Here is a 16,641-nt window from a genome sequence, read left to right as displayed (position 1 = left end):
TCCGACACCTTCTACACAGAAGTACAGATGACGTCTCAAGAAGCCTTTTCCTCGATGGACAACTCCTGTACGACTGAGAGCCTACACAGAAGCAAAGTTTGTAGTTTCACTTAAAGGAATAGTTCGGATTTTTAGACATGAAGTTGTATGACATCTCCATCAGCATTGCAGTCCAGTAAGAGCGACTAACCCCCCACTTGGTCTCCTAAGTCCAGTTCTGGTCAGATTTCTGTGATGAAAAACGTAGTTCCGCTTAGTTGCTGGGGACAATTGAGTAAATTGGCTTCTAAAAACAATATGCGTTCAAAAGATGAATACGTTTGCATCATAAAAATGCATTCTCAAAAAGTCAAACCTCACAAAACGTTCGGCGTTAGATCTGTCTCCCGCCGTATCTCTGTGCACTGTCGCCTGTGTGTTCATGTGAATGTGACGAAAACACTTTTTTCTGTGGAACACCTATGTAACCGAGATGGCCGCGGTGCTCCGTCCGGAAGTAGATGCGAGCGTCTTTGTCACATACACATGAACGCACACGCGACAGTGCGCAGGAATACGGCGGGAGCCAAGCATTTTGTGAGGTCTGATTTTTTTTTTTTTTTTTTGATTATTAATCTTTTGCATATTGTTTTGAGATGCCAAAGTCTTTACTTAATTGTCCCCAGCGACTAAGTGGAACTAAGGGCCTCATTCACGAAACGTTCTTACGCACAAATGTGTTCTTAAAGCCTTCTTACGAAGATTTTTGGCATTCACGAAACGTGTTCTCAACTCACAGTTCTTAGATCTAAGAACAAATTCTACGAACGCTCAGGGGGACTCTTACGCACAAGCAAAGCTTGCACTTTCAATGCGCAATCGCCCTCATGATGGATTTTGCAACCTGATCCCAAAAAATGTAGTGCAAATAAAATATCCCAACAATTATTTATCATCAAAACAACTAAAATATACTCCATCGATAAATATATATTAAAATCCCAATTCATCAAAAAAAAAATGTACCTGGCTGGACGTGCGCTGCGCAGAGAGAGAATGTAAAGGGACCATGTAGATTTATTTGCTGAAAGCGACAAATATTTGATGTCCCGCTTCAGGCTTCAGGCTTCCCTCTCTGTTCTTGCAGGTGTGCAGGATCATCAGAATAACATCACAATGAAATGTGGTGTGTCTATTGCGCACGTAGCACCCCCAGATAACGACATGCACCCCCAGAGCCAGAGCACGGGGCTGCTGTATTAATTAGGCAGCGTCTAATCAAATGTAACCACAGAAAAAATAAATTGTCACACACAAACTATGTATTTTGACTTTATTTTTCCATCATGATTGTGTAAATATTTTAAGCACCTCTATTTCAGTAGAATTTAAGTTTTTTTTTTCGTTTGTTGTCCAGCTGCTCCTCAGTCTTGCCCTTGCGCGTTGCCATCTCCGCCTCCAGCTGCCTGTTGCGCACGGCACATTTTTTAACCTTTATATAGGAAATAGTAGACGGTGACCTATGCAAATTAGGCCTTACATGCATGTGCATTGCTGTTGGCATTCATCAACCTAAGAACACCGGTGCGAACGATTATCCCTACTTAAGAACGTGTCGTGAATGTGGCGCAGTTTCCAACCCACGCCTTCTTAAGTACACTTCTTAAGAAGACTTTTAAGAAGATGTTCGTGAATGAGGCCCTAAGTTCTTCACCACGGAAATCTGACCAGAACTGGACTTAGGAGACCAAGTGGGGGTAAGTTGCTGTTATTGGACTACACTGCTGATGGGGATGTCATACAACTTCATGTCAAAAAATTCCAACTATCCCTTCAACATGTTGATGTCGTATACATTAAGACTGTCAAAAATAACATGTGAACCGAGGTATCTTAATTTATTTCATTATGTTGTATGTGTTTTAAAGCTTTAAAACCCCTCACCATACACTTTATGCACTTCTTTCAGACAGGCAATAACATGTTTTCACATATCTCTCTTGTTTAAACACTGTCAAAAAAGTTCAAACCTTCGTTTGAATTTTAATGATGAACACAATACATTATTAAGTCACTCAAACTTACTTCACTCATGTCCGTGCCTTTTTGTCCTGGTGCCATTCCGCTGTACTGTAGTGTTTTGTATCCTTGTTAAAACATTTCTGCAGACAAACTGAAGATATATTTACAAGCTAGCAAGCTAGTGATGACACAGGAGACATGGCAGGACGGTACAAAGGAGATTGATTGACAATGGTCTACAGCCAATCGGGATGCAGAAAACCAATGGGCAGTGCAGACAGACGAGAGAGAGAAGAGATACACTCAACTTCCCACAATACAATTCTTCTTTAAGGGCCAGGCTCGGTCTGTAACAGTGTTCATACGCTGTAATAACAAAAAAGAAGCACAAAAAATATCAGCGAAACAGCAAATCTGTGAAAGGTAAACCGCGATAGTGAGGGAAACACTGTATACGTAATCGGATATGACGTTTACATCTGCGGCGCATTGCGTAAGTTTTAACGTCGCTCAGTCTGAGTAAAGACGATAGAAATATCCGCATGCTAAGGAAGATAAGAGTCACTAATAAAATAACCCTCCAATATACAGTGGTGTGAAGACGTGTTTGCCCCCTCCCCGGTTTATTTTTTTGTTTGTCACACTTACATGTTTCAGATCATCAAATGAAAGTAATTATTAGTCAAACACAACTGATCACAAAATGCAATTTTTAAAAAAAACATTTTATTAACGGAGAAAAAAATGCAACCCTACATGGCCCTGTTTGGGGAAAAAGTTATTACCTTCCTGTTAAAACATAAATGAGATTATTTGAGATCTATGTGTGGGGAAAAGGTTATAAATCCATTTCTAAAGCTTTGGGACTCCAGTGAACCACAGTGAGAGCCATTATCTACAAATGATGAAAACATGGAACAGTGGTGAACCTTCCCAGGAGTGGCCGGCCAACAAAAATGACCCCAAGAGCGCAGCAACGACTCATCCAAGAAACAACTGCAGGCCACACTTGCCTCAGTTATGGTCAGTGTTTCTGGGCAAAAAAGGCCTGCATGGCAGATTTACAAGCGGAATACCACTGCTGAACAAAATTATTATTAAGGCTCGTCTCAATTTTGCCAGAAAAGATTTTGATGATCCCCAAGACCTTTGGAAAAATACTCTGCAATCTGACGAGACAAAAGTTTAACTTTTTGGAAGGTGTGTGTCCCATTAAATCTGTCGTAAAAGTAATGCCACATTTCAGAAAAAGAACATCATACCAACAGTAAAATGTGGTGGTGGTAGTGTGATGGTCTGGGGTTGTTGTGCTGCTTCAGGACCTGAAAGACTTGCTGTGATAAATGGAACCATGAATTCTGCTCTCTACCAAAAAATCCTGAAGGAGAATGTCCGGCCATCTGTTGGTGACCTCAAGCTGAAACCAACTTGGGTTCTGCAGCAGGACAATGATCCAAAACACACAGCAAGTCCACCTCTGAATGGCTGAAGAAAAAACAAATGAAGACTTTGGAGTGACCTAGTCAAAGTCCTGAATCCTATTGAGATGCTGTGGCATGACCTTAAAAAGGCGCTTCATGCTGGAAAACCCTCCAATGTGGCTGAATGACAACAATTCTGCAAAGATGAGTGGGCCAAAATTCCTCCCCAGCGCTGTAAGAGACTCATTGCAAGTTATCACAAATGCTTGATTGCAGTTGTTGCTGCTCAGGGTGGCCCAACCAGTTATTAGGTTTAGGGAGCGATCACGATTTCACACAGGGCCATGTAGGTTTGGATGTTTTTTCTCCCTTAATAAAATATTTCATTTAAAAACTGCATTTTGTGTTCATTTGTTTTGTCATTGACTAATATTTAAATTTGATGCTCTGAAACATTTAAGGGGGGCAAAACTTTTTCACACCATTGTGTTAGATATATCAAGTATGGATATTGACCATTTATGTTATACATTTAAAAACTAACTACCACAGCACGTGACGTCGCAGAAGCGCTGTCGTAAAAAGTTGCAACAGAAGGAAGTGACATAGGTCTCACACATGCGGAAAATCAAAATCGTTGTGTTTCCGGTAAAGATTGCATAGTGACATTCACAGATGCACACAGAGTTTGACACTTAAAAAAAAAAATGCACCTCTGGTGCATTAATGCAGCAACACTAGCAAAAACTATTAAAGATAATATGAGTTTTTAAGTTGTTATTAAGAATACTTAATGTTAAATATCTACAGTATCATTCTGTCCTGTCATTTATCTTTCTATTTATAAAAAAAAAAAAAAAAAATCTGGAAAAAGTGCATCCCTCGCTACATCTTGGTTCGAATTTCAGAGCTTCATTCTCACCGTTTTTCAAAAATCTATTAATAAATCATTCTGGTTCATGGTTGAATACATTCTGTTGTCAGTCAAAAAATACACACATTGAAGAATATAAAACTACAAACCTGAAGATTCAATTTGTGAATGTAGTATTCTACATTGGTCACTAGGTGTCAGTAATTGTTCCTTGAGACAATCACCAGACTTGATTGCCGGAACAACATGCTTTTATGCTATAGTTTTTATACTATATTGGGTAATATAATGTGACTATTTGGGTGTTTTTTTATGTCTAGAGGACTCTACTGGTAAACAAATTTATTTAGATGTTAGATGTAGATAACTATGAAAATATTCCTTTTATGTAGTACTCCTACTTTGCCGAAATTCACTTATCATGTCGGGTCTGGAACTATAATTAATCACAATAAACGAAGGATTACTGTAGACTTAGTTGTAAATGGTGATTAATCATGATTGATTATTTATAAAATGCAATTAATCTGATTGCAAATTGTAATCTTTTGACAGCCCTGGTATAAATAAGTGTTAAATTGCTCCTTCAGACTTCTACAGCCATTAATTCATACTTGGACCTCTAAATGGCACCATCAGGGAGCTGACCATTCCATGTTTATCAGACAAATGAGCATGCACACATCCATAAATCTGACTGATTACTGTGATCAAATGTTGAGCCAGAGCTGCTTGGCTCAATGAAAAAAGATGTATAGCATGTCTGGGTGGGCTGTGTGTGTGTGTGTGTGTGTGTGTGTGTGTGTTGGTGATGTCTGGACTGTCTCAGGTAAACAAGAGTTTTGACAAACATGCTTAAATCCTGCGAGCGCACACGCTCCCTGGAGGGGTGTGATTCATCAGCTAGAGAGCCCCGATTAGACCGAACCCCTTCATAAGCCATGTAAGACCCCCAGACCCCCCACCCCCCGCCTTATCCCCTCTCCATGACCTGATTAAGACAACATCACACGCCTCCTATCATCTCATCTCTCTCCACTCTTCATGCTCTCTGTATGTTGATTTCTGTGAATAATGTATGATAGCATGCTGGTAAATTGGGATCATGCTCGTTGGAGCTCACAGGGTGTTCATTGGGCGTGGACGGACCAGAATACAAACTGGTGGCAAATATGAGTGTTGTTGCTCATTTGTGTGTCCTGTACATTTTTTTGCTGTGGAAAAAAAAATTGTGGGAAAAAAATCAGGCTTTAATTGTTAAGTCGTAAGCACTTGCCACGCAACTACATTGTTGTTCTTTGTCCTGCAGAGAAGACGCAGAACAGCAGCGTGGACACGGTGAGTTTTTCTGCATGGCCATTTGGGGGCGTTGTTGCCCTCCGCTTTAATAAAGAGCACCTGCCTTGTGTGCAGCAGCCTCACAAAGCCCTTTTGTTGTGTTATTTTCTTCAGCCCTTGTTTTGTTCCTTATTGTTGCCTGCTTATCACAATGTTGTCTTCTTTATACATCATGTCGCCTTTGGTGCTGCATTATGCAACAGAAACCAGCAGGGCCACATGTGAAGTGAGTACATCAATATTATTACACTTTTTGGGTTTAAGTTCATTTGTTAATACCATCAAAAAGTGATTAACAAGCCACTGTCTGCTGTCATTTTGAGTCAACAAGGTTAAATTGCTTAGCTGGAAGAATATAATGGAATGTGTAAATATAGTCAAATTGTCATTACTGGTGTTGCTAATTGAGTTTATTGGCAATCATTTAAAAAAATAACTTTAATAAAGCCTTGTTTGCCTGTTTTTCAGACAGCTAATCGGTGTGTCTTTTACAGGTACGACTGGTACCAAACAGAATCTCAAGTCATTGTCACTGTTATGGCAAAAAATGTTCCTAAGGACGGCGTGTTTGTGAACTTCACGGAACAACAGGTATTAACTCAAACTATTTGCAATTAAAGAATTTTTGCTTTGTGCGTGCATGTATGAGACAGGGGTGGGTTCCTCCAGGGGTTCCATTAGATGGGTCTCCTACAAAACTACACTTTCTCACAAACACACATCCACACACACTCCCCACAGACCCAACTATGCCTCCAGTGGTGCCTTGTTAGCATTGCCCCAAAGTACAGATCTAAGAACAATTTACCCACTGCACATTCTCCAACCTCCTAATTGTCTGAAGATAGAAGGTACAAGTGGATCAGCCCTAGTGGCTGCCCCCGGGGACAACAGTCTTTCTTTTTCTCTGTTATTTTCTCTCCTCACTTCTCTTCCCCTCTCTCTGAGGGCTAACTGCAGGGCACCCCAGGGAGCAGCTTTGTCTTTCCTCCATGGAATAAATGAAGTTTACCCTCATTTCAAAAGAAATAGTTTACTCTCTCTAAATCGCAGTCACTTATCTGTGTTTCACACCAAAGCTCCCTCTGTGTTGTGAAGCGCAGATGCGCTCACATATTTTTATTAGGTCACTATTTACAAAGGAAATTTAAAGATGAAAGGCAAGAGTTGCATTTATTTTCCCTGGTGGATGAGTGTGCTGCAGCCCAATATGTACAGACAGCACAGGAATTCATCACTACAATGAATATTAAGGCTTTGATTGCCAAAAAACGACCAGGCAACTCTCTTAAGATTTTGTTCATTTATGTCCTAATGAAGCACAGCTGCTTTGTTGTAATTTCAGCTTGTGTAGCGTTCTAGTAATGTTCTATATCGGGGCAACTTTAATCGTGTGATATGTGTGTGGGGATTTGGGCCAGAGCCGAGGCCATGCCCCTGTAAGCTAACAAGCCACCCATCCTCTCTCAATGAGTGACAGGCTGTTAGGAGCTGTCTGACCCTCCATCGTCTCTAATCACTCTGCAGCTGTAGGGGACAGCAGCAGAATTCTGGCTGTCACACTAGCCAGATCAGATGCTTATTCTTGCGGACATGCTGACATCTTCGGGCTCTAAAGTCTTTAGCGCTTTGATTTGGAGTCAACAATATCCTGAATTTTAAATGAATTTTCACCTTTTGTGTAGAATTGAAAGTACTGAAATGATCCGATATAAATTGTATTCATATTTGTTTTAACTGCTTGTTTACTGCATTTGTGTAAATACCTGACATCTATGCTGTTTCTCCAGCTCTCGGCCTCAATAAGGCTCGCGTCTGGGGAAAACTACAACCTCAATCTCCACCTTCTGCATCCCATCGTCCCACAGCAGAGCACCTTCAAGATCCTCACCACTAAGGTAAGGTATACTGTGAACATTCATGAGGAAAATTATGTTAAAATGGACAGCGTCGCTTGTTTCTGAATGAGTCACAGGGCTTTCAGATATTTGAAATGTTTTGACAGTTCAGTGCAACAGAAGACAAGTTCATGAGGCAGAAACAAACTGTCAAAAATGTCAGTTGTGTTAAATTGTCCAATATGCACTAAAAGGCACATGCTGTTTATTGCTTGGTGTTAAAGAACATGGGGAGAAACCAGCATGATTTTGTTCCACAACCTTAAACCAAGTTAATGGCAATAGGTATGGCATAGTTTGTTTGGAATATGCTTAAAATCTACAATGAGGAACATAATATGGTTCCACTTGCTCAATTCAGCATTCCCGCATCTTATTTGTTTCAATGTCTTTTCTGCTGTTGCCGAATAACCTAATTTTATTTTTGCTTAAGTTAATTGATAGTCTGTATCATTCCACTTTGTTCCTAGTCTTGACACTTAGGGTATGCTACAAACTATAATAGCCAACACAATAATCATGAGTGTTGGTGATTTCCTTAGTTATTTCCATTAGTACATGTACCTTACCTGTTCTAAATGAACATTGTAAAGACGGCTCAATTCAGCAGAGAAGGATCTAATAGTCTTCATTCTTAAGTGGGATACTCCTATCAAGGCTTTATGCTGCTGAGTCCGATCAACCATGAGTGAGAACAGCTGATTCGGTACAGATCACATGCGTCAATGTATTTATGATGAGTGCTATTGCCAAGAGGTGCCCTATGGGGGGAAAGTTGGGACCAAAAATAGGCAATTATTACAATTTTAAAAAGGTGGGGGTGATTTTTTTTTTTCTTGATTCCTGGCTGCATCTATGCTATTGGCTATATGATCTGAAAAAAAGAACAATAAAATCACCTTTTTTTTTTCAAGAGAATATATGTCAATCATGAAACTTACAGAGGATGAGAAGCCTTCTTTTTTACTTCTAGTCACACTAGAGGTAGAATGCGCCAGAATGCCTTCGGAATGAAAATTTGTGGTTTATTCCTGGATATTCAAAGTGCAGTCTTAAAATTTTGAATGCATTCCAAATATTAAGGCCCATTCTTGTGGCCGACCCGAATGTTTTGAGCATACTAAAAACGTTCAAGGTGGATTTGAAGTGGAAACATATTGAACTGTATTCAAAAGGTATTCAAATTGCGCTCTGACTGCATTCTAAATATTCTTATGGTATTCCAACAGCATTCCAAACATTCTGATCACATTCGGGGGGGAAAAAGTGCAGCTACCTTCCTCTGAAGCGTCACCTTATGCACATCACTTCATACACCAAGGGAAAAAAGGAGCCAAGCTCCACCACCAGCACATCACGTAATGCTGCCAAGGTAAAAAGGAGCCCAGCTCCACTACCAGCACATCACGTAATGCTGCCAAGGTAAAAAGGAGCCCAGCTCCACTACCGGCACATCATGTAATGCTGCCAAGGAAAAAAGGAGCCTAGGTCCACCACCACCACATTACGTCATGCCACCAAAGAAAAAAGGAGCCAAACTCCACAACCGGCCTCTGGTACGTCTCGTTGTGCTGCCAGTCAAAAAGGAACCAAGCTTATGAATTTCAAATCTGCTTCCGAATAAGGAGACTTTCTGATGTGAGAGTACCTTGTCTGATGGACCTCAGACTGCAGTGCTACATCTGTGAAAAATTTCCTTCCAGGTAGCAGGTAGCGGAGCCCAAAGTGATAGAGCAGTCGGCAGAACCCAGTGTCTTCCACTGCTGAGAAAGGCTGCTCATCTAGTCCGATGAATTCAATTTTTTTTGGGGTTATTTGCTTAGCCTTCTGGACTTTCACGCACATACAGGCGAGTGATGACTATGTTATCTGGCGTTTGACTAATGCTTCACCGTGAGCCTCAAAAACTCAACTACTCCGTCAAAATGTTTGTTCTTCAAATGCCATATTAAATTAAAGCTATTAAACGTGCTACCCCCGCAATATATTTTTCGTGGCATGTGTTGCAGGATGTGAAACTTTACATCACCCTCACAAATGGCAGAAAAGTTCCACACACGGACATGGTTGTTTTGGTTTGCATCTGAATGCCTGCGCAGTGTAAAGGAAACGGAAAGGGGGATGCTACAGAAGACATTAGAGCAGGACACTACACTACACACACTGTTTTCTGTAGGCTGCAATATGTGCCACAGGTAATCGGGGTTTGTGATCTGCTTTGAAAGGCATACGCCAATCATGTGCTTTTTTTCACGAAAAACAGTCGATCTGATCGGTGGTCGGTCCCTAATTCTTAATTGCAATGTTTGGCAAAATCAGCAAAGTCATGCAACTACACAGAATAATCGTAGGTCGGGCACCAAACAATAAGGAAGCAAACATATTTTAGGTGACTTTTTTTAATAACAATTTTCCAAGAGAGCTTTTCTTTTCTGAAGTTACATTTTTAAATTGTAATAGTTACTTGAGCAACTAGATCATAATCTCTTCCTTTTAAAACGGTGTAAAACTGGGCTTTCACTGTCCATAGATCCTTAATGCAGGTAAAGCTCTCCGAAGCTGGTGAAGAAATGAGAAAATCCTCTCTGGCTGTGCACAGTCAGGTCAGAGATTCACCCATATATACTCAAATCCTCAGGCCGCTCACAGTCATTCAGGCTACACTCCCTTCAAATACCTCAGCACTTTTGAAGTGATTATAGGCCTAATGAGTAGAAAGGGCACTTTTTTAAACCCATAAACTAATTAGTGGGTATTACAGCTTGGCTCTTAATGACTCTGTGCAGATTTAAAGTCGTGTCCGCTGTCAGGTTATGTTTTCAGTGTAAGGACTAAAGTTTTAGTTTCTGGTGTTTTTATTGGTATAATTTGCAGAGAGAAGTATATTTTAGTTTCTAAATCTTAAAGTTTTGGTGTACGTGCTGGGTTGAAAGCCTTTAAACAATTGATTGGTTCAATACAAAGGTGTCTTTGCATCGATTAGACACACAAAATATTTACACAAGAGTGGATAAGTTGGGAGAGAGCATTAAAGAAGCTGCTGCGTTACATTTACCAAAAGACAATAACTTGTAGTGACCTCTTTTTAAGTGAAACTCTTTGTGTGTTGCTATTAGTCTGCAGCTTCAGACAATGCTGGAATTGTTCATTGGCAGTTGCAGACATTTGAAGGGTTTGGGCCAAAACTGACTTGTATTTGGAGCTGTTCCTAAGTCACTCCAGCGGAAGAAAAACACCATCGCTTCCAACGCCACGCTTCTCAGTGTGATGTGTACTAAACTACCTTTTGGAATTGTTGCCAAAAAAGCCATGCTGTTTTCAGACCGTAACTCCCTTTCTCACGTGCTTTTTCTTTATTTTTTCCACAATTTGAAAAAAAATAGTTTGTTTCCGAAGTAACGGTGTCTATCACTAGAACACCATACCCATGATTCATCATGCATCATCTTGTTGTTTTAGTTCTTCAACTGGAACTGAGGATTTAGTGATGATGGGAGTTTGTTCATTCTCAGCTTGACCATACATCCAAATAATGAAGAAACCACTTTGAATGAGGAAAATACTCAGACCTAATTCCTGGAGGGTGCCGTGTACAAGAGATGCTCTTTCAGTGACAGGTTGAGTTACTTTTAGGAGGAAGAGTGCAAATATTGTGGTGAGGTGAAGATAGAATCCTATCTAAACAGACTGAATGCTGTCATTTAAGCCAGTGGTTCTCAACTGGCTTGGCTGCAACCCACCATCACCACTTAAGTGGCGACCCAAAGTCAGAATATTTTTCAATTCAAATGCTCTTACGAATGTTTGGTCTCTACTTGCTAGCTCAGATAACTGATAAGTTCTCAAAGACTCTGAGTTCCATTTCAGAGGCTTTACTTTGAAGCTAGCTCGCTGCAAATTTACTTTGAAACTCTCATGGCGAAGTCAAACACCTCCAAAAATGACAATTAAATAGACATCTAAGATGTTTGTTCTACTCAAACAGCTTATATATAAGTAGGGTTGGGCATCAAGTCTTGAGTATTGAAGGGAACCGGTACTAACATTGCGATGTTCCGAAAAATTCAAAACCTGGTATTTGGACAGGGCATGTTGACCTACGATGTCCATTGTAAGATCTTCGAATCAGTGATATTGCCTCAGTGAGGGCATGGAGAGAATGGAAGAACAGTACTTTTTCACAGCGGTTGGACAAATGATTTAAAATTCAGAGTGAAGAAATTAGTTAGAAAGAACATTCTGCCCATCGTCTCTGCTGGCTGCAGAGTGCTGAGCTGAGGCTAAGTTGCACAGAAAAAAAAAAAAAACACTCTGACTTTTCCATGGCAACAGCGGACACTGCATACCAGAGGTGCACGTGTGCTGCAACTTAAACACGGGCCCAGTTTGAAAGACACCACAGCTTTCAATGATTTTAGAAAGCCTCTTGTATATCTACAGTCGTGCTGCCATTTTGTCCTTCTTATATCCATCTTTATCTTTCCATTGTCAGTCTTCCTTATGGACACGTACACACTGCCTGCTCTTACACACCCTATAGTGCGCGCACACACACACACACACACACATGCACCTACTTCAAGGTTAACTCAGCAGAGTGTTCAAACTCTCAGCTCACTCACAAAGCCTTGACTGTTTACTGGTCCACTGGGCTCCTTGGGTACACATGGCCCATAGACACACACGCCCCCACCCCACCCCACCCCACCCCACCCACACACACACACACACACACACACACACACACACGCCCTCATTGCTAATGGCAGCCTTTCCGAGATGACTTAAAGGGTCACTGACATGATTTATCTACTTCGCTTAAATATTTTGTATATTTAAATTATGTTCTACATTGTTTCAAAATTTCAAAAAATTACATTTATACCAGCCATGACGAACTCGTCGCAGCAAAGCATCATTTACGGAAGTGACGTCATCTGAGTACCATCACTCAGGTAAACAAACATAGTGGTGTACGAGACAGAGGATGTTTACAGTGATTGTAGCAAAGATTTGAGCGATGTGTCAATAGTTTTCAAGGAGAAAAGAAGGGAGAAATATTTGGAGATTAAATAGAGAACTTGCAGAACATGGTCTTAAGACATGAAAATGAAGACTGGTCGCCTTCAAAACACAGAATGGTAAGTGTAAATTACTGTGGATTTGCTTATCCTTCAGTTATTGTTTTAAATCAACTTCTTAATGAGCGTAAAAGGGGTCTTTATAGCACTTTTATTTTATTAGATATTCCGCTGCCCCTGCCCCCTGCAGTCAACATATCACTGTGAAAAGATGTTTATATAACATGTATAATGCTGTACAGGTTTGTCGCTATGGTGGTGTTTAGAATACAATATGCAAACAAGACATGACTTACTGTTCTGTGGCAACTTTCACGTTTGTTGTTCTTGTCTTTTTTCTTGTCTACCACATCAGGAATAGCGTCCTTTTCCAAAATGTGCTTATACCGTAAGTTCAAGCCAAATGCTTCTTGTAAAGGTGTTCCTTCATAGCAGTCATCAGTGAATTGTTCACTCCAAACAACAGAACAGAACTTGAGGTGGGCGACCATTTGTCTGTAGTTTCTTTTTCCATTGTAGTCTTAAATCTTCACCTTTTGGAAAAGAAAACAGACTTACAGTATCACTCGGACACTATGAACATCCAGCAGCAATACGACATTTTGGCATGACTACTATTTTGATGATAAATATACTGAACCAAGTCGGCGAGCTACTTCGAGAAGGGTTTTATTCTGCTTTTGTGAATTTACCTTTCGCAAAAAAAAAAAAACAATGTAGAACATAATTACAAACAATATAACATATTGAAGCAAAGATGGTAAATCATGTCACTGACCCTTGAAAATGTCCTCATTAAGTGTGTAGGTGATGTGTGCACAATGTGAGCGAGCCTCACAAATCGCCACTTTCTCAAAGCCTCTCATTACGGTTTTCTCAAGCTGTTTTAATTTTCTCAAGCCAAGAAGCCACTGGGGGGGAAAATTCAAATCAACAACAGCAAATCAAGTTTCTCCACATTTGGCATGCATCCCTAATGAGCGTTTTAAAAAATACATCGTTCCGGGTGCTGTTGATTCCAACCAACGTCTGTCTGTCTGCCCGGCATGAAGCTTCATGTCCTCACTGTCTTTAAAGACAACTTAACGGGGGGTAGGGGTGATAAGCCAGGCGTGTGTGAGTGCGCTCGTGCACATACAGACACACATTGAAATAAGAATACAGAGGCCAAACAGTCATTTCAACATTCGACACACTTGTGCCGTTTACATAAAGTGTGTGTCAGTGGTAGCACATTATCGTCAGTATGACCTCTTCCTGTCCTCAACCACGACAGACATTCCAACCGCAGGGGTCACTGCGACAACGGGGAGCCAATTACTCACGAGTGTGTTTGATCAGAACAGACGGCTGATATGTGCGTGCACATACAAACACACACTTCCGACACAGCTTTGATTCCGCATTTATTTTGACCTAATCTTTTCCCTGCAAATAGCTAATGTAGCGTCTCCCCTCTTTAATTTTCATGCCTGTCAGTGTCCGAAAATGTTGAGATTTCTTTCGTTTGTATCTTTTTAGGCGAGGCGGTTTGGAAATTCGCAGGGTTACGTAAAAAAAGAGAGAAGATGCTTGGGGGGGGGGGGCAGTTGACAAGTGACACGAGACCCCAGTGCCCCTCTGTAAATAGCATGTATGTGTGTCCACGGTTGCCTGTGTGTGTTGTGTGTGTGGCCCCGAGGTCCTGAGGGTGGTGGCCCTCCATGTGGCTGTGCTGTCACATCCCTTTACAGGCCGTCGCTTTGCCTGTCACACACACGGAAACGCACGCAGCGCCCGGCCTGCCATGTCGTTAAAAGCCAGGAAACGCAGATGTGGCAGCAGATTAATGTTGTATGGCCCAGGAGCACGCACACATAAACACACACACACACGTGCATGCACAAAGACAAGGGCCGCCACATTAAGCACCGAAGGAACACCATGTTTTTTTTTTCCAAATGGACATTTTATTAGTTGATCAGACTTCCGGCTTAAGAAGAGCAGCTGGAAACAAATGTTTTTTTTCTTAAATAACGAGAATAAAGAATTAAAGTAAACACTCCTTCATAAGTGTCAATTAGCAGCGTTTAGTGTTACATAATATGATCCCTTGCTGATGCATCATGTCAAAATGAAATGAGCCGTACTGTCTCAGACGTTCCCGCGCTTTTTAGTAAACTAATTTGATCTAGAGATAGAATAGTGTTTTTTGCTTACCAGAAATGCAAGCCGTGATATGATTCAATTAAAGAGTTGTGTCAAAAATGCTCATTTGACACTGTTACCTCTTTAGTGTTGTGCTAAAAAGGCGTTGCTCCTGTTTTGCCCTCATGTAAACAAATAGGACAACATCAATGTGATGCAGATCAATTCTACTCCCCTTTGATTCGGAGTTGTCTTCTCCTGAAAGATGTCTCTCTTCTTTGATACCGGTGAGACACTGCTGGAAGAGAAGATGAAAAACACGTATTGCACGCCCCCCAATTTCAGTCGTTTCAACACAGCTACGTTTAAATATGTTTCTGCTTGCTAGTAGTGTTAATCTTGGTGATGGTTTGATTGCAAAGTTCTGAGCATAGTGTTATATCTGTTATAAATTCTTTTTTTTGTTAAATTCACAATAAACATAACAATAATGGGTTAAATTAAGCAAAGTGGCAGATCACAACAAAGCCAGCTGTAAATGTGCAATTGCAATTATTAACTTAAATCTGGACCATTCCAATTCTGTTTTTGTTTTTGCTACGGCCCCCTCATACTGTAGGTGAGCCCCAAGTTAATTTTGTCTCTGCACTGATCCATCCACTAACGTGGCCGTTGGTGGAGCCCAAACCACTTACACACCAGTAATTACAGACCTGTCAGGATGTACACTTCCTACACGGCACGCATCTTGACTCGTGAATACGCTTGTACGCTTCTCTGCTCCCAGGTACACGTTTTGTTGCATTTCGCCGGTTTCAGTTTCCTTTTTAAGTCTGCACGTAGTGTGACGTGCACCTCCTGGGGGGAAAACAAAAATCCTCGAGCTGCGGCAACGCTGAACATTAAGGCTGCGAGTGGTCGGCTTGTAGTATGATTTCAGAGCCACTGAGTGTTGCCACGCATCGATTAGGTCCTGCTGCAAAAAGACTCAAGAGTGCCCTATGAAATTAGTTGTTTTTTTTTCCAAATTAGATCCAAATGTTCTTATTACAAGGTAATAATGGGCGCCACACACGGGAGGCGACAACCGACCATAACTGGCGAAAGTCATCGTCATCGCCATCGCGTATGAAACCATACACACGGGAGTCTCCCACAGTTTGATTGGCTGTCAGATGTGGAGGGAATTTTGGGGTATCAAAGTAGTTCAGAGGAGGAAAAGCAGCCGATGTTGATGGAGTACTCTTGCTAGTATTGGATCTTGCTTGTATTGAAGATAAACGTACATAAATGTCCGTGTAAATTAATGTAAACTTACCCCATATGTTTACTCTGGCGCCAACGAGTTCCCATACCGCTGCTTTTTTCTGTATATCTCTATATTCTTTTTTTTTTTTTTTTTTTTTTTTTTTTAAGAAATGTCAAATAGCCCCGGGAAATCTGACACAGCGAGTATAACGTACTGATTAGCATCCTGTCCGCTCATTGGTCGATCAATGAAACTCCCGCTGATTGGTCCTCGTCTGGGCGACAGCGATGAAAAGTTTAACATTTTTCAACTTTCTGGGATCGCGTCGCATGACACGCATGAGCACAAACTTTCACACGCATTACTTTTGCGTGTCACTTGGCTGGAGGTTCCATTGAAAACGAATGGAGTCGAGGCGATGTCGCCTCCCGTGTGTGGCGCCCATTAGAAGTAAGTCAAATGCTCTTATAAGATTCCTAAATTGAGATAAAATGTGCTTTCATGTAGCTAGATTTATGTGAAATGTTTTACATATTCTAGATATGGGAGTATCGTTCTTTAAGAGACATTTTCCTGTAAACAAACAACCATTCATACTTGTGGACAATTTTTGTAGTCTCCAAATGACCTATCATGCATAGTTTTGAAATGT

The 16,641-nt window shown here is 40.9% G+C and overlaps 1 protein-coding gene across 3 annotated transcripts in view; it reads left to right on the top strand.

The window, feature by feature from the left end:
* Positions 1–16,641, top strand: part of sugt1 (SGT1 homolog, MIS12 kinetochore complex assembly cochaperone) — a 35,081-nt gene that overhangs the window by 10,142 nt on the left and 8,298 nt on the right. For all 3 annotated transcript variants that reach the window (XM_054756637.1, XM_054756618.1, XM_054756628.1), the window contains 4 exons: positions 5,606–5,634; positions 5,838–5,860; positions 6,129–6,225; positions 7,425–7,532. In XM_054756637.1, coding sequence (XP_054612612.1) covers positions 5,606–5,634; positions 5,838–5,860; positions 6,129–6,225; positions 7,425–7,532 — 257 coding nt within the window. The remainder of the gene's footprint in view (positions 1–5,605; positions 5,635–5,837; positions 5,861–6,128; positions 6,226–7,424; positions 7,533–16,641) is intronic.

The sequence above is a fragment of the Dunckerocampus dactyliophorus genome, chromosome 2, assembly GCF_027744805.1.
Source record: "Dunckerocampus dactyliophorus isolate RoL2022-P2 chromosome 2, RoL_Ddac_1.1, whole genome shotgun sequence".
Taxonomy (NCBI): Eukaryota; Metazoa; Chordata; class Actinopteri; order Syngnathiformes; family Syngnathidae; genus Dunckerocampus; species Dunckerocampus dactyliophorus.
This window is presented reverse-complemented; position numbering and strand designations above follow the sequence as displayed.